The sequence below is a fragment of the Oratosquilla oratoria genome, chromosome 10 (genome assembly GCF_046742065.1).
Source record: "Oratosquilla oratoria isolate Oo_2021 chromosome 10, ASM4674206v1, whole genome shotgun sequence".
Lineage (NCBI taxonomy): Eukaryota > Metazoa > Arthropoda > Malacostraca > Stomatopoda > Squillidae > Oratosquilla > Oratosquilla oratoria.
This window is the reverse complement of record NC_134786.1, coordinates 73,794,836-73,814,237: the sequence shown is the minus strand read 5'-3', so window position 1 is coordinate 73,814,237 and position 19,402 is coordinate 73,794,836. Positions and strand designations below refer to the sequence as shown.

Genomic DNA, 19,402 nt, shown 5'->3' with positions numbered 1-19,402 from the left:
TCCAAAAAAATTCATTCTTGTCAGTGTTTTTAAGCTTTTATTATTATTTTTTTTTTCTATATATTTTGTAATTTTCACTTTTTGCCAACTTTGCTGTTTTGTTAGTACTTCACTTTCATTTGAGACTTTAGTTTTTAGAGGTCTATTTTTTTTACTTTAGAGTATAGTCCCATTCTATGCACTTCTATATCTTTTTCCATCTCTTGGCCCCTCCTATTGTATCTTTCAAAATTTCTTTTGCTGATTCTTCCTCTTTTTATCTAAGTATCTAGTGATATTATGTTTTTCTCTAATAGCATATACTAGTATACAGTTTTTTTTTATGAACTGTGAACCGTGAACCTGACCCAATTTTTTTATCTTTAATTACTTTAATCAGTTTCCTTTGCATTTTCTTCCACTTGTTGCACAGTTTCTTTAAAAGTATTTTTTGTCTTCCCAATCTACTTTCCATTTATTTTATTTCTTGAAGATCTGTCTCCTTTATGGTATCTCTAACTTTCTCAGTCACTGCTTGTATTTGTTCTTTTACTTCTCTTTTCAAAGCCTCATTTTTGCTAGTATCTTCATTTTTCATCCTTTCGCTTTCAAGTTTGTTCTTAAATTCTTGTATTGTGTGTGTTTGCACTCACTATTTTTTCATCCAATTTGTTCCATATATCTATCACTCTATGTGGGAAGCTGTGCTTTTTCAGGTCTCTTCTGTAGTTATCTTTATTGAGTTTTATTGCATGTCCTTGTTTTTCCTCTGTCCCACTTTAATAGGTCCTCTCTATCAAGGCATTCTTTACCTTTCATAATTCTGTAGATGGTTAGTAGGTCCCCTCGTTCTCTTCTTTGTTCCAGGGTTGGCAATTCCAGTTCGGCCAGTCTTTGTTCATATGTTAGGTTTGAAAGTGTTGGGGCCATCTTTGTCGTTGCTCTTTGTATCCTTTCTAATTTTCCTATATTCTCTTTTGTACTGGGTGACTGTATCAGCACTGCATATACCAGTTTTGGGCTTATCAGTGTTTGTCATAATTTTTTTTTAATAATTCCCTTATACAGGTATTTAAAGGACTCCTTTATTGATCTCAGCAAATTGTATGTTTCTCCGGCTATTTTATTTATATGTTTATCTGGCGACATGTCTTGGTGATGATTACTCATAGGTCCCTTTCAGAATTTACTTTCTTTACTTCTTTTCCATCATTTTTATACTGTCCTGATGTTCTCTTCTTGCTTTTTCCAAATTCAATTATACTGCACTTCTTGATGTTGAACTCTACCTCCCATCTCTTGCTTTACTCTGAGACTTTATTCAGATCACTCTGTAATGAGTCACAGTCAATTTTGGAATTTATTCTCTTTAATAATTTTGTGTCATCCATGTCATTTACGTATATAGCAAAAATTATCAGACCTAGTACTGACCCCTGTGGAATGCCACTACTCATTTCTCCCCATTTTGAATATTTGTCTCTGAGCACCACTCTCATTTTTCTTCCCTGTAGGAAGTCCTCCATCCAATTCAATAGTTTTCCATGTATGCCTCCTATTGTTTCCAGTTTATATAGTAATTTTCTGTGTGGTACCTAATCAAATGCCTTTTGTAAGTCCAGGAAAGCACAGTCTGCCCAGCCATCTCTTTCTTGCAATATATCTATCAATCTTGAATAGAAACAAATTAAATTAGTGGTACATGATCTTCCTTGTCAAAATCCAAATTGCATCGGGTTCAGTATATTATTCTCCTCCAGATATTTTGTCCATCTTTGATGATTCTCTCACAAATTTTAACGATTGTACTCTTTAGGGACACCGGTCTATAATTTGTTGGGTCTTCCTTATTTCCCCGTTATATATTAGCACTATATTGGCATTTTTCCAGTCTCCTGGTAGTTTTCCTTCTTTGAGTGAACATTCAATTAAATTGTATATTTTTCCTGTTTGTCTATACATTCCTTCAGTATCCAGTTTGGAACTCCGTCTGGGCCATGTGACTTGTTAATGTCAAGCTTTAATGTTTGATTCCTTATTTCATCCTGAGTAATATTTAATTTCTTCAATTCTTTGATCCCAATTTTGTAGATTTTTTTTCCTCTTTGGTGAACACATTTGAAATGTTTGTTCATAATATCTGCCATTTCTATATCTTCTGTGTATTCTCTGTTACCTTGACATAATTTAAATATTTCCTGTTTAGCTTGCTGTTTACATATCTATAAATTGATTTGGGTTGTCTTTACATTTGTCTATTATGTCCTTTTCATAATTTCTCTTTTCTTCTCTATATATTTTTACATATTCATTTCTTAGTTGTTGTTTTTTCCCTTCATCTTCTTTTTCTTCATCTTCTTTTTCTTCTTCTTCACCCACCTTCTCCAGCTTTATCTCTTCCGTATTTTACCTCACCACTTTTTATTATACTGTACCAGGATTTTATATATACCCTTTCCTGTTTTTGTCTAGGTACATACTTATCCACTCCTTCATTATAGATTTCCTTCCAAATTGGGTGTGTGTGTGATTTTGGCTGCAGAGAGGTGTTGAAGTTGATTGAGGTGTATTCTGGTGATTCTTCCTTTGTGTATGGCATGTATTGTGGGGGGGGATTGGAAGATGTTCTGTGCCCCCTAACTCTAGCAAATGTTGGGTGATAATTGTATATTGTGCTGGACTTTCATTTGGAATATTGATCGTAGAAGTGCCTGCATAAGATTATGACTGTTTCAACTGCAGTGAAGTGTTAAATGGTCTCAGTGTGTGTAAAGTTGAGTACATTTTGTAAGGTTAGTTTGTCAGTACAAAAGTAGTGTCTCCAATATGTGCAGAAATGAATCATTAGTTAGAATTGGTGAATGTTGACAAATCATTATTAAAGGTGTAACATTCTCTTGGTTATGATAGGATATGTTTTTGATGTGCAATCATGTTGGTTTGTGTAAAGAGATTAGGTACATTTGACTTGAAAACAGTATGATTTGAAGATTCTTAGTAAAAAAAAAAAAGGAGGGAGACGCTGTTTTGATATGGAACCTCCTGATAATGGTCTTGTGAGATAGATGTCAGAATAATCATCTCCACTCATCTTCAAAACCCATCAGCATCCTTTCCTCCATCTGGAAATGCAGACATTCTGTCTTCAGAATGATCCCTTATCCACTTCTCATTTGAAATAAAGAAGTCTTGGTAGGAATGGGACTGCCTTGCCTTGAAAATGATATGCTTATATGAATACAGTATGCAGAACTCCACCAAAGTCAAACTCAGTAATGTAGTTTGAATTTACTGTGGACAGGCACATGCCACATATGACCTATGTTCACTGTAGCCACATCAGAAATTGGTCATTTTTTACTGTAATAGTGAGTGCAGGTACATTATATTAAAGGTGCATAAACATTCATTTGAAGTTATATGATAGTACTGATATAAGCCTGCTTAACATTCTACATAAACCATCATATTTTTCATATATATTTTACTAATATTTTTCAATTTTCCTTCTGATACAGCCAACAGTAGAGGGCAAGACAGATGCCTGGTCGCAGTACATGAATGAAGTGCGCAAGTACAGAGAACAGTCATGTGAGGAGGAAGGCAAAAGAAGACCTCTTGTTAAATGATGCCACCCACCTCAGGCAGTTCAGGCGTACCTGTTGCTTTTGGCCCCGTAGTTTTGAGGAAATTAAAAACATGCATATTTGTCCTTTCTTTGGGTTTGATTTATCTTTTCCATTTTATTTTTTTAACCTCAAAATAAAGATTAATTTCATTGGCCAGTTACGATTGTTATGGTATTACAAATATGCATGAAGTATTACTGCTCATGATAATTGAGTGGTCAAATTTATATTTTTTCTATGTTTACTCATCTCATTAGACCATTTCATGAAATTACACTTTGTTGTTCGTCTGTAAATGCCATTTTTTAACATGCATATACAAATATATATATATAGATATATAAAGATAAGTAACCAGTGAATTAGACTGACCACTGATGGCAAAATTCCATGGGGATTCATCACGTCCCAAAACACTTAGCCATATCGGTTGTAGCATGTAGAGTGGGCATAGGATGGAAGCGGGTCATCTGTCCATGGCTGGAGTAAAGTCCAGTCTTCATATATCCATTAACCCCTTCAAGACAGTGACATACTTTTTTGTTTGTATTTTTGTTGAGGCCTAGGCTTGGAAATTTTTTGCAGGAGTATTAACCTCTTATAAGAGAGATCTAATGGTTGATTAATCATAGGGTGGGTGTCTTTGTTGGTCAAGACCCCCTTTTGTTCCAAGTTGTAATTTTTAGTTTAAATATAAATGCTTAGCCATGGTTAAAGCAAAAACTACTACAGGTATGTCAAAGTAATGAAGGGAAAAAGCAAACATAATCACTGAGCCATACACTTATAGTTTAATTAAAAGATGGGAAAAGCTGTGACAATTGTTTCCTAAAAGTTTGCTTTGGTCATTGAGCCAAGCACCTCTACATTTGGATTGTGAGACCATGATTTGTGGAATGTGCTTACCATAGGACTAAAATGTAAGCACTCCACACCTCCCATATCTTTCTGGATTCTTCAGTCAGGTGTAGAGCATAGGCATTGTCTGTTTATATTGTTATTAGCAGATGGAAAATGTTTTTATACAACAATTTCAGTATTCTGTCTTGTTTAAGGTTCCCTGGAAAAGACAGTCTTCTCTAAGTGTATGTCCAAGTTTTTCTAAGCCTATTAGACGTACATAGACTGATTTGCTGATGTTCATGTATGGCAGATTTGTTAAAATACATAGAAAGTTCAGGCACAAGTTTTTCTTATCCTTAAGGACATCAGTCCACTTTACAGAGGTACATATGTTCATATACCAAAGGCTTTTTTCCCCCTTATAAGGGAGGTAGCCAAAAAACAAAGGTATAAAAACAACTCCCACCCATTCCCTCATGCAGAAAAGGAGAAGATGGGAAGAAATCCCTTTGGGATGCGTCAATTTATCTCTGACACATACTCCCTCACCCCCCATCCCCCACCTACTCCCCCACATGCATCACAGCATCATCCATACACAACCATTCTCCATTCACCCTTATCATCTGTCCTCTCCCATCCTTCCTCAGCCGACATTATCCTCTTTCCCAATGCCTCTTTTACCCCTTCCATCCATCTTGTCTTAGGTCGACCCCTCATGTTCACTCCTTCCACCTCAGCCTTCCCCACCTCTTTTACTAGTCTTCACTCATTCATTCTATGTGTCCAAACCATCCCAATACTCTTTCATCAACCCTATCTCCCAACTCCCTTTCCACCCCCATTCTCCTCCTCACCTCGTTTCTCTATCCAGCCTAGTAACCACTATCATACTTCTCAGGCACCTCATCTCAAATGCATTCAAACTCGTGTCTTCCTCTCTTATGTTTCTGCCCCATACAGTGCTGTTGGCACAACCACTCCATACAATCTCCTCTTGGCATCTATTCCCAAATATTTATTTCTCATTACACTTTTTAATCCCCCAAAGCATTTACTCGCTTCTCTCAATCTACATTCTACCTCCTTTTCCTGCCACATTTGCACCCAAGCATCTTAGACTATCCACTTTCTCTAGTCTCCTTTAACCCCTTCGATACGATGACGCCTACGTAGGCGTCATGAGGAACAAGTGGGTACGCGAGGATGCCGATGTCGGCCTCTTGATTATATTTATTGTAGTTGTACCTGCGTGACCCTCATACTCTGTAAACTGGCTTCATCATATTTTCTATGGTTATCAAAATTCACGGGTGAGAGAACGAGCAATACAGCGGTGACTTTATTTTTTATAATGCAAGTATTATGATGCAACATCGGATGTCTGGCAGCTAATGCTGCCCGCGAGATTTTGGCCCAGAGTGAAGGGGTTAATACTTCCAGTTAGCAGCCATTTTCTTCCCTTGTACATCTCATCACCTTACTTTTACCCAAATGTATCTTCAACTTCCTTCTTTTGCACACCTTTCCAAACTCTGTCACTAACTTCCTCAATCCCTCCTTTGATCTTGCTACAAGCACAGTGTTTTCTACAAACAACATCTGGCTTATCTCCCATTTTTCTCCATTTTAACCATCTCCAATCCCAGACTCGTTACCCTTGCATTTGCCGCTCATATCACCCCATCCATAAATTGAACAGCCAGGGTAACATAACACATCCCTTACAAAGTCCCACCTTTACCTCAAACCACTCACATTCTCCATTTCTAATCCTAACATGTGCTCTACTACTCATAAAAACTCTACTGCTCTTAACAGCTTTCCTGCTACCCCCATATATCTGCAATACCTCCCACAGTGCCTTCCTGTCTACTCTGTCATAAGACTTTTCCAGATCCATAAAAGCCCAAAAAACATCCTTACCTTCTATAGCTTTCTCACATATCTGTCTTACCATAAAAATCTGATGTATGCAACCCCTACCTGTCCTAAACCCACACTGTTCCTCACCAATTACTCCCTCTGTTTCTCTCCTAATCCTCTCAAGACCCTCCCATAAGCCTTCCCAACTACACTGATTACTCTAAAACTACTACACACACTTGTCCCCTTCAAGTGGAACTATACAGGTCACTCCTCCAGTCCTCCAGCACTCACCCTCTCTTAAACATTAGATAACCTCACCACCCAGTCCACCATCACTATACCTCCTTTTTTCAAACATTCTGCATGACATCCTTCCAACCCAGGTGCCTTACCTGCTCTCATCATCTTAACAACTGCCTTCACTTCATCTTTCCTTATTTCCCCTCCATTTTCCTCACTCATCAGTCATTTTCTTAGCACTTCCCACAGCATCTACTCCCTCCCTATCCTCCTTCACATTTAGCAACTCCCTAAAATACTCTGCTCATCTTCCTCCCTAAAATACTCTGCCCATCTTTCTCTTTCATTATCATCTCTCCATCTGCACCTTTTACCTTTTCTTTTGTACTTGATTCGCCTCCTCTTCCACATAATTTTTTTCCAAAACATCTTTTTATTACTTTCAAAATTTTCTGTCATACTCTTACCCCATTTCACATCTGCTCTCCTCTTTGCCTCCTTTATCTTATGCTACTTTTATTCTCTTTTCTTTGTACCTCTCATATGATTCTCTTGTCCTATTTTGTAACCCATCTGTGAAAGCTTGCTTCTTCTCTTCTACAACCTTCTTTGCTTCCTCATCCCACCACGCCCTACCCTTCCTTCTATTTCCTCCCGTCCTCCTTGTTCCACACACCATCTTTGCACACGTTGTGACTTCCGCCTTGAACCGTAGAGGTAAAAAATAAAAAAAATAAAATTTTGAAAACTTGCAGAAAAGTAGTTTGAAGTGTTAGCAACATCCCAAAGTTTACTGATAGTGGTTTTTACTATAGATAATTATTATTTCAATATAGATTTTGCATGCTGGCAACCCTGGCATCAGAACACATGGCTACATATATCAATCTTGTTATTGTTTTGACTGTGGCATTGCTTTGTCCTTTTAGATGATGTTTTTGACAGTAACTGGTGTGTGTGTGAGAGGAGGGAGAGTGCATCAATTCCTGCCACAATGTGAATGGGATATGTGGCCCACGTACAGTAGATGCGATAACATTTACTATGCACCTCATTTCTTTGCTTGCATTTGGTTTCCTACAACCTGCAAACACTTAAGTGAAATGCCTAGACCACTGAAGCAGAAGAGGGCTCCAGCAGAAGCAGGGAGAAAATCAGGTATTGTATCGAGAGAAAGTATGAAGAGGAGAAAGCTAGTGCTGTCCTTCCTGACCCATTAGTTGTTGCTGCTACACACTAGCTTGCACCAGTGACATAACCACAGCTACACAAGACTTCCAGGAGTCAAGTGTGACTACATACATACATATACCAAAGGCTTTTACCCCCCTTACACGGGGGGTAGCCAAAAAGAAAAAGCCATAGAAATCACTCCCACCCATTTCATACCCCATATATTCCACTCCCCCTACCCTCCCCCCTCCCTCCCATCTTGGCACCTCCTGGGGTATTGGCTGCATGTTATTGTGGCAAAATAGCATGCAGTTGATACTTTAGGGTCTATATGAGGCGCCCCTACGGACCAGAGCCACACATCATTTTGTCTGTGATAGAGGAAATCTCTGTACATAGAAAAATGATGACACTTTAATACTACGACTCTCCCTCCGTTATGCTGTCCCCCAACCCCTTGTTACTGTCCTGTACCATTTCTCTGAATATTCATTTCCTTTTTTCGCCTACCTACCCTGTGGTGGGGGAAAAGAATACTGCCATCAAGTATTTCCACTTGAGTCGTAAAAGGCGACAAAAAAAGGGACGGGGGATGGGATTAGGAGTCCTACTACCTGTTGCCCCAAAAGGGGACATTCCTAAAAAACAAAAGAAAAGGCAAGTGGGACTAAGAAGCAGAAAAAAAAAACACAGGCAGCAGCAGAGTGAACACATTCAATTCATGAAAGTAAAAACCAGCACTGAAGCTGACACCTATCCCCTCCCACAACACTGAAGATGTTGTAAAGGAATTTGCCCTCAAGATCAAGGCAGTGTATTACAGACTGATAGAAGAAGGCCTCCTAGGAAAAGCCTTGCTGGTCAAGACCCAGAACGCTAACAAATCTATTCACTTGCATATCTAGGAGCTGTGCTCTAGAGTCAAGACCCTGGGCAAGGTTCCTTTGGACTTTGTCGTTGCCCAAGTTGTACTCAATGAAAACATTGGGTGTGTCAAATACAGTTTCCAGGTTGCCCCAGGGGTGAGGGTCTCTACCAGTAAAGGGCTACCTATCTCTACCTTTAAGACTACTCTGAATGCCTTGATTTACTTGAATAATGAGTTATTGAATAGTTTATGTGGATATTTCACCAATCTCACCCATTTTCTCTCCCTTTAATAACATTATTCAAAGTACTACAATGACAATTTTTTGTCTAATCGCATTTTTTTATTTTTTTTTACACTGAAGAACATTAGTTATGAGGTGTTGAATATTGGAATTTCTAGAAGAATTTGTCAAGAGAAAATTCTGTGAGGATAAATAAATCGGTAGAGCAAAAAATAATCATACCCAATACTTTCTTTAGAAATAATAAAAAATGCAAAAGCATTGATGTAAGTACAGTATTGACAGGCTTCAATGAAACTTGGTCACAGTGATGAGCATTACTTTCAGTAAAAAAAAAAAAAAAAATTACTTCCCAGCTCAATTACAAAAAAAAGTAAAGCAGACTGATATCCTTAATAGGAATTGGGGAAGTCATTAAACATATCCTGTCAAAATGAACACAGGTTGATTAACCTATATCTCAAATACATGTCTCTGTTTTTGTATAATTTCACCCATAGAATGGGATATTTTGGGTATGGAACCAATAAGTAGCATGTTTGCTCCAACATTAACTTCAGCCACTGTCAATCTGCTTTGCTTTTTTTTTTATATAAAATGGAAAAAGTATAAAATTGTAACAAGTTAGTGGTATTTAGTGAATGTTATACACTTAATTGTTACACAACATGAGAAGAAATGTACTATATGATGATAATTTTTTTTTTTTTTTTTTTTTTTTTTTTTAACTGAGGCTGAGAATTTTGGGGCCCTTCTTTAACAGAAGGTTGTGGGCATTCAGTTTTACTACTTTTTTCAGTTGTCTGGGGTGAGCAGTATTAATGTTGATTTCTGAAGGGAAACCTCCTTTGTATTATTTCTAAAACATTGTTCTAGTTTGTCTCAGTAAGCTTGGGAGTTTGTAGCTATCTATTTGTATACCAAAGGCTTCTTCCTCCATAGAAAGGAGGGAGCTAGCCAAGGCATGCACATATCTCACTCCCATCCATCTCTGTTTTCCTTTTATCTTAGCTCCTTGTGGATGAAGGGTCATCCCTGCCTCCCCGTTTTATATTTCCTATGCTGCTTAAGTCAAGTCTGTTTATGTAAGTGTTTTAGTCAGCCACCCATTCTCCTGATTATTCCACTGAGGGTACCAAAAGATACACTACCTGATATTAACTAATATCCAGGAATGAAGGTGACTGCCAACTGCCATTCTTATCACACATCTCCCAACCCCACTCATGAAGAACAGTAGAGTTTGACCAAAGCCTTTATTTACTTTGCCATTGTAGCATGGAACAAATCACAAGTAACATATTTTGAATCTGGTGTTGGGAGATTACTTGTGAAGAAGTTGAATTAAGCAAGTGAGTGTTGCTCCTTTAGTTCCAAATTCTTTTTTATTTTGGGTTACTTGGCACTCTCCTCACTACCAAGCTTCTCCACATCTTCTTTCCCAGCTTCACCTTCATCCACATCAACCTTGATGAAACCTCCTTCCACTCCACTACCCGCTTACTTATCTCTTCACTTACTAGTATAGCCACCCCTTCTCTCCCTCGTCCCCTCTTCACTCCTGAGTACCTCCCAGCTACACTCCCAAACTCACAGTTGCCCTTTCCTTTCATTTTAGTTTCACTCAAAGCCAGTACATCCATCTTTCTTCTCACAAACATACTGCCTATCTCTTCCCTTTTACTCTCTGTATCACATCCACGCACATTAAAAGACCCAAACCTTAGGGTACTGGTTGGAAAACTCCCAGACCCTCTTATGCCTTTACTTTCTTTTTTAGGAATGTCCCCTTTTGGGGCTACAGGTAGTAGGACTCCTAATCCCATCCCCCGTCCCTTTTTTGTCGCTTTTATGACTCAAGTGGAAATACTTGGTGGCAGTATTCTTTTCCCCCACCACAGGGTAGGTAGGCAAAAAAAGGAAATGAATATTCAGAGAAATGGTACAGGACAGTAACAAGGGGTTGGGGGACAGCATAACGGAGGGACAGTCGTAATAGAGGAAAGGGAGGCATTTTGGGTAGAGGAATTAGGGAGAAATGTCAATGTAGTTGTATTGGGAGACCTAAATGCTAGGGTAGGAAATGAACCAATTGACGGAGTGATTGGGAAGTATGGAGTTCGAGGCAAAAATCGTAGTGGAGAATTGATGGTGGAGATGTGTCTTGAAAGAGAGTTGATGATAGCAAATACAGTGTTTAAGAAGAAAGTCAAGCATAAGTACACATGGGAGAGGGTGGTGGATGGAAGGGTGGCAGATAGAGCATTAATGGACAATATAGTGGTGACCAGGAGTATGGTAGGAAGAGTTAAGGATGTACATGTTCTAAGGGGAGAGAGTGGGGGAACATCAGATCATTTCCTGGTGGAAGGTAAATTGAGAGTGGAGAAAGAGGAAAAGGGCAGAAGGTAGGGAGGTACTTAGAGTGAACTGCTTAAATGAGGAAAAAAAGGAGAATGAGTATAAGAAGTTGAGAGAGGAGTGGGAGAGTAAAGGATAGAGTAGAACCAGGAGTGGAGGAGGAATGGGGATGGTTCAAGGAGGGAGTCATAAGGTGTGCAAAGATGGTGTGTGGAACAAGGAGGGCAGGAGGAAATAGAAAGAAGGGTAGTGAGTGGTGGGATGAGGAAGCAAAGAAGGGTGTAGAAGAGAAGAAGCAGGCATTCATAGATTGGCTACAAATTAGGACAAGGGAATCGAATGTGAGGTACAAAGTAAAGAGAAAGGAAGTTAAGCATAAGATAAAGGAAGCAAAGAGGAGAGCAGATGGGGAAAGGATATGACAGAAAATTTTGAAAGTAATAAAAAGATGTTTTGGAAGGAAGTTAAAAGAAGAGGAGGCAAATCAAGTAGAGAAGAAAAGGTAAAAGGTGCAAATGGAAAGATGATAATGGAAGAGAAGGCAGTGAGAGGAAGGTGGGCAGAGTATTTTAGGGAGTTGCCAAATGTGAAGGAGGATAGGGAGGGAAAGGTAGTTGCAGTGGGAAGCACTAAGAAAATGAGAGTGATGAGTGAGGAAAATAGAGGAGAAATAGGGAAGAATGAAGTGAAAGCAGCTGTTAAGATGATGAGAGCAGGTAAGGCACCTGGGTTGGATGGATGCCATGCAGAATGTCTGAAGAAAGGAGGTACAGTTATGGTGGACTGGCTGGTGAGGTTATTTAATGTTTGTTTAAGAGAGGGTAGAGTGCCGAAGGACTGGAGGAGTGCCTGTATAGTTCCGCTTTACAAAGGCAAGGGGGACAAATGTTAGTGTAGTAGTTACAGATGGATCAGCTTGTTGAGTGTAGTTGGGAAGGCTTATGGGAGGGTCTTGATTGAGAGAATTAGGTGAGGAACAGAGGGAGTAATTGGTGAGGAACAGTGTGGTTTTAGGACAGGTAGGGGATATGTAGATCAGATTTTTATGGTAAGATAGATATGTGAGAAAGCTATAGGAAAAGGTAACGATGTTTTTTTGGCTTTTATGGATCTGGAAAAGGCTTATGACAGGGTAGACAGGGAGGTACTGCAGATATAGGGGATAGGAGGAAAGCTGTTAAGAGTAGTCAAGAGTTTTTATGACAGTAGTAGAGCTTGTGTTAGGATTAGAAATGGAGAGAGTGAATGGTTTGAGGTAAAGGTGGGACTTCGTCAGGGGTGTGTTATGTCACCCTGGCTGTTCAATCTTTACATGGATGGGGTGATGCAAGAGGTGAATGCAAGGGTGGTGGGTCAGGGGTTGGAGATGATTAAAGAAAATGGAGAAAAGTGGGAGGTGAGCCAGCTGTTGTTTGCAGACAACACTGAACTTGTAGCAGGATCAGAGGAGGTATTGAGAAAGTTAGTGACAGAGTTTGAGGTGTGTGAAAGAAGGAAGCTGAAGATAAATACGGGCAAAAGTAAGGTGATGAGATGTACAAGGAGAGAGAGTGACAATAGGATGGAAGTGAGCATTAAGGGTGAGAAACTGGAGGAAGTGGATAGTTTCAGATACTTGGGTGCGAATGTGACAGGAAAGGGAGGAGTAGGGGTGGAGGTAGAATGTAGATTGAGAGAAGCAAGTAAATGCCTTGGTGGATTAAAAAGTGTAATGAGAAATAGACATCTGTGAATGGATGCTAAGAGGAGGTTATATGAAGGAGTGATTGTGCCCACAGCAACGTACGGGGCAGAAACATGGAACATGAGAGAGGAAGAGGGGAGTTTGAATGTGTTTGAGATGAAATGTATGATAGGGGTTACTAGGCTAGATAGAGTTAGAAATGAGGAGGTGAGGAGGAGAACAGGGGTGGAAAGGGAGCTGGGAGATAGGGTTGATGAAAGAGTATTTGGATGGTCTGGACACATGGAAAGAATGAGTGAAGAAAGATTAGTAAAAGAAGTGTGGAAGGCAGAGGTGGAAGGAGTGAATATGAGGGGGCGTCCTAGGATGAGATGGATGGATGGGGTGAAAGGGGCTTTACAAAAGAGAAGAATGTCTGTAGAGGAAGGACGGGAGAGGACAGAAGATAGGGGTGAATGGAGAAGGGTTGTGTATAGATGAGGCTATGATGCATGAGGGGGAGTGGGTGGGGGATGGGGGGTGAGGAAGTATGTATGAGAAAAAAATTGACGCAGCCCGAAGGGATTTCTCCCCGTCTTCTCCTTTCCTGCATGAGGGGACGGAGAGGGGGGGTCGCCAAGTTTATGAATCGGCCTTGCTGTGGATGTGCTGTATCTTGCAACACTGCTTCTGACCCAGGGTAGTGGACAGGATGCAGGGATGACTCGTCATCCAGGAGGTGCCAAGATAGGAAGGTGGAGGGGAGTGAAATATATGGGAAATGAAATGGGTGGGAGGAAGGTGGAGGGGAGTGGAATATATGGGAAATGAAATGGGTGGGAGTGATTTCTGTGCCTTTTTCTTTTTGGCTAGCCCCCATGTAAGGGGGAAAAAGCCTTTGGTATATGTATGTATGGCACTCTCCACTAGCTAAGAAGTTTGTTAGATATTTCTTGTCCTTATTGTGAATGTTTGTTTCTGATTTTTCTTGAAAGTATGTGTCTAGGAACTATCAAATGCTTGTTTATGTTAATGCCATGACCTTCCTGTTGATGATTTCTTGTTAAATCTCTCAAGCACTAGTGTAATGTATGTGAGAACTGTGTTGGTGGAATGGTCCTCCTTGGATCCATGTTTGTTTGTGGAAGTGGGTAGATTGGTTGTTTCTTCCTGAAATTAGTCTTCCAACTTGGGTATGGTTGGTAATAATGAGATTGATCTGCAGGATTCTTAGTTTGTTAGATTTTAATATGGGTATTGTATATGCTCGCTGGCCGAACGGGTTAGAATATCACTACAGTACTTGCGGTATAGGTCAAGGTGGTGGCAGTTTGAATCCTGCCACTAGCGAGTTGGACTAAGGTTCCTTAAATTCCATGGGACAAAGTCCTCTATATAGGACACTGTCCTTGTTTCCTGGTAAGAGGAAGTTTGTAACTTTAAACTGAATCAAAGTATATTCATTTTTCCAGTTTGTTGTAATTTTCTTGCACAACCAAGATTGGTTGAAGATATCAATTAAGGCCTTTATTGTATTTGGGACAAGTGTTTTAAACAGCTGTTTGTAATCTGGACCTTCTGCATGGGAGGTTTTCAGTTTATTGTTCCACATCTTTGTTGGTGAAGTGGGATGACATCTTCATCTAGTTTCATTCTTTTGTATCTTCTGTAATATTCCTATTTTCAGGAGTTGGGGTTTTGAATTTATTTGGGGGACAAGTGCTTGTTCATAATATTGCATTGTATTTTTGGTATTGATATTTTTTTCAGTTACTCTGATTGCTACATGGATTTTTTTTTTTTTTTTTTTTTCCAGAAGTATACTGAAAGTCCTCACCCCCTCTCAAGGGGGTGGCTGAGTCAAAGCATACATTTACCTTGAACCTGTCCAAAGACACATTGTCTTTTCCATTTTAACTCATCATTGATGAAGAGTACCTGTCTTTAGCTCATCATTGATGAAGGGTACCTGTCCTATGCCATATCACTGATGTCAGAGGCAACGCAGCAAAACACAGCACTTCCACAGCAAGGCCTGATATTTAGAACTGGTTTACCACCACTTCATGGCAATATTACCACACTCCCACACTCCTTATCCACTCAAGAATTATACAGAACCAAAGTAAATACCTATGGACCATGTTATTTCCTCATTTATATGCACTCTCCATTCACTTCTAACTTTTGCACTCTCTTTACTTGACAGACATTCCACCTGTATATATGCTCCCTTCACTGTCCATCCATCTCATTTTTTGTCTTTCCCTCAAGTTCCCTCCATGCCTGATTTCTACATTTTTATCAGGCTTCCTTCATTCTTTCTATATGCCCAAACCATCTTGGTGTTCTTTAATCCATTCTCTGCTAGTTCTTTCCATCCCCAATCTATTCCTCACTACCACATTTATTTCACTATCCATCCACATAACCCCCACCTTACTTCTTAGACACTTCATCTCAAGCATGATTAGGTTTTTCCTTTTTGTTTCCTGCATAATTCAAAATCCAAGACTGCTCCATACATTGCAGTGGGCACAATCATATCCACCCACACTCCACCCATCCAACACCCACTTTTACTCCCCAAGGTAGGCGTAGCTCCTCTTGGGGATCGGTGCCACCTGCGTAGAGCCGGTGGCCAGGGGTAGTTGCTGACGTTTGGCCCCCAACTCTTGTCTGCTCTAAACCCATTACTTCGAGCAGACAGACAAAGGGCTCAGTTCAGTGCAATATGTGCAAAAACTGGGCCCACCTCACTTGTGCAACACTTGCTGACACAAACCAATACACAAACACTTGGACACGTTCTACCTGCCCTCCCCAACCACAGCCAGCACCCTCACCCACTCACAATTTCCCTCTGCCCTTACCCCCGATTAGTACTCCCCTTCCTTTGTCCCCGATCTCTCCTTTCCCCCCCTCTGACCCAGATCCTACACCTTCCCCACTACCACCCCAACCTCAACCCCAAACGGCAACATACAACACATACAAAACACACAACATCAACATATTACAACACAACATTGACGGTATTAACACGAAAAAACATGAACTTGAACACTTTCTTAAACAACACAACATACACATTGTGATTTTACAAGAAACAAAACTAAGACACTCACACAAAACACCATCATTTCATAATTACACCACCATCAGACAAGACCGGACTGACGGCTATGGCGGTGGACTCATCACCCTGATCCACCACTCCATCTGTTTTGTGGACACAAGTGCCACAACCAAAATTCTCCTCCCTACCACAGATAACACAACAGAAATCCAATCCATTCGAATCCGCACAGGCAACAAATCAACACTGACAATAGTTAACATGTACATTCCCCCCCAATCATCCTCCACAGTTCCAGACACCTTCAGGCCTCATTTTAGCCAACTAGCCTCAATCCCCAACCTGATCATGGGTGGAGACTTCAACGCCAAGTCGTCTGCCTGGTAAGTTGACAACCCTGACACAGACAGAGGGCTTGATATACAGACTCAGTTTGACTCATTGACTATCATGAACAACACACATAATCATACACATATCCCACACCAAGCCCTCTACACTCCCTCCTCTCCTGATATCACCTTTTGCTCCCCCTGCCTAACCCCAACAACATCATGGAGAGTGGTCGGAACCCTTGGCTCTGACCACCTTCCAATCATCATCACCACCAAAACAAGATGCACCCCAGTCGGCCACAGACACACTTACACCAATTACAAGAGAGCTAACTGGGAAGCTTTTACTGAAGAGACAGAACAACATTTTGAAACACTTAACAGTACACCAATCACAAACATAAACAATGCTGTGCACACTTTTAATACAATCTTACAAAATGCAGACAAGAGATACATCCCTAGAGGCAACAGAAAATCACACAACCCCAACTTCACACCAGAAATCCAAAGCCTCATCAGACAACGTGACACACTTAAACACGGTACCCCCACACCTATCCCTCAAAACATAGCAGACCAAATACAAACACTAAACACTGTGATTGCCAATAAAATACGTGAACAAAAAACACAAAATTGGCAAAACTTTATCAATACACTTGATCACAAAACAAACACCAGCAAATTGTACAAAACACTCAACAGCATTACACTATCCAACAGTAACACTACACGCTCTCACGCAGCAATAATCACAACAACAGATAATCTACCCTCAAACAGACAACAAGCAAACGCACTCATACGTCATTTTGCACAGACAACGTAAGAAAAACTTTCCCACAGACTCAGACTATATACCCTTCATAGACAGTCAGACAAAACTCATAATACATAGTCTCAAGCACTCATCTGCCTGTGGCCCTGATAACATAAGCAACATCCACCTAAAACACATTGGACCACAAGGTATACACACACTCACAAACATTGCAAACTACAGCTATTCACACAACACTATACCCGACATCTGGAAGCATGGTAAAATAATCACCATCCCAAAACTGAACAAAGACCCAACAATCCCAACATCGCACCGTCCAATCACACTTCTCTGCACCCCCTCTAAAGTCATTGAACGCCTAATACTTAAACTTGTCACACCACATATTCCCCTTGCTGACTCACAACACGGTTTTAGGCCACTACACTCCACAAACACTCTTCTGACAAACCTCACACAAAGAATTTTAGATGGCATCAATTCAGATAGGCCCCACCAAAGAACACTTCTTATAACATTAGACATTAGTAAAGCTTTTGATGCTATCCCCTGCCACAACCTAACAAATAAAATATATAACACAGACATGCACAATAACACCAAAAGATGGCTGGCCAATTATCTGGCAGGTAGGAATGCTTACATGTCATATAATGGCCAATCATTGCACATCAGAAACATTAAGAACGGAGTACCACAGGGCTCGGTTCTATCCCCCACACTATTTAATCTATACATGCATGACTTACCCACGCCAGACACCTCAGAAATACAAATCTCTTCCTACGCAGACGACATAACAATCACATGCACACATCGTAACACAGACAAAGCTGCAGAAATAATCCAGCCATACCTTGACACACTCAACACATGGTTCATCACAAACAGACTCAAAATAGCTCCAACCAAATCTACAGCAACACTTCTCACCAACTGGACAAAAGAACACAAATACATACCTCATCTCTACATCAACAACACTAATACCACACACAAACACACCAAAAATTCTTGGTGTAACATACGATACATCCATGTCTTTCAAACAACACATCACAAACATAAAAAACAAATGCACACCCAGACTTAACGCACTTAAGTCAATCACTGGAACAACATTTGGACAAAACAAAGAAACTAATATAACAATATACAAACAATGCATACGCTCAGTGTTGAATTATGCGAGTCCTGCATGGGCTCCTAATCTCAGTGAGACACACCACAACACCCTTCAAATCATACAAAACAAAGCCCTAAAAACAATTACAGGCTGCACAAATACAACACCTACAGACCATTTACACCATGAAACAAAAGTCCTCAAAGTCAAGGACCACCTCGACATGAGAGGCACACAAACACTTGCCGCAGCCACCACAAACACATTACACCCGCTACACTACATAGCAGAACACCCACACACACCAAGAAACATTAAAACAACACCCAAAGACCTTTATCACGCACAGATACTCTCTTCTCTTCCTCCACAACCACCAAATATCAGCCTCCGGAAACATATTCATAATCATATCACTCACCGCTCCATTAACACACTGAAAGACAACACACTGCTGCATGCCAGACCCCCTGATATCCACCCTTCTGAATCCTCTCTCCCACGAAAGGACAGAGTCCACTTGGCCAGACTGCGGTGCGGTCACCACCCAGCACTTCTAAGCTACCAGAAGAGGCTGGATGACCGCATTGTGAACAGCTGCCCAGGATGTAACACTTCACCCCATACCATACAACACATAATGGAAGACTGCATTATACACAATCATGCACGTGGACTGAGAGCAGAAATGTGACAGTTAACCACAGCAAGACTGTGGTCATGCATGTCTGTACATCCAAACAGGCGGTGGCACCACCTCAACTGTCATTAGGAACCCATTCCCTTCAGGTGGTCCAGTCCGCCAAGCTACTAGGCATCACAATAGACGACCACCTTAACTGGAACCAGCATATCAACAACATCATCAGGACAGCCTCTTACAAACTCTTCATGCTGTGCAGATTGAAGTCCCTTGGTACCCCCATCACCTGATCTAAAGGGAGTCTACACCACCTTCGTACTCCCCACCCTCATGTACGCCTCCCCAGCCTGGTCATCATCACTCAACATCACACAGAGGAGCAAATTAGAGAAAGTACAAAAAAGAGCGTGCAGAATTATCTTGGGTAATCAGTATGAGGGATACGAACACGCCCTCACCACCCTCAGCTTGCCAAGATTGTCCGACAAACACAGTGAGGCACTGAATAAGTTTGGACAGGACCTAATGCTACACCCACGTCACCGTCACTTCCTCCCACCTAA

The 19,402-nt window shown here is 40.6% G+C and overlaps 1 protein-coding gene across 1 annotated transcript in view; it reads left to right on the top strand.

The window, feature by feature from the left end:
* The window catches only part of LOC143029307 (telomerase RNA component interacting RNase-like), a 34,195-nt gene extending 29,407 nt beyond the window's left edge, over nt 1-4,788 (top strand). The window contains exon 3 of the mRNA XM_076192064.1: nt 3,498-4,788. Coding sequence (XP_076048179.1) covers nt 3,498-3,608 — 111 coding nt within the window. The 3' untranslated portion in view covers nt 3,609-4,788. The remainder of the gene's footprint in view (nt 1-3,497) is intronic.
* The last annotated feature ends 14,614 nt before the right edge of the window (nt 4,789-19,402 follow it).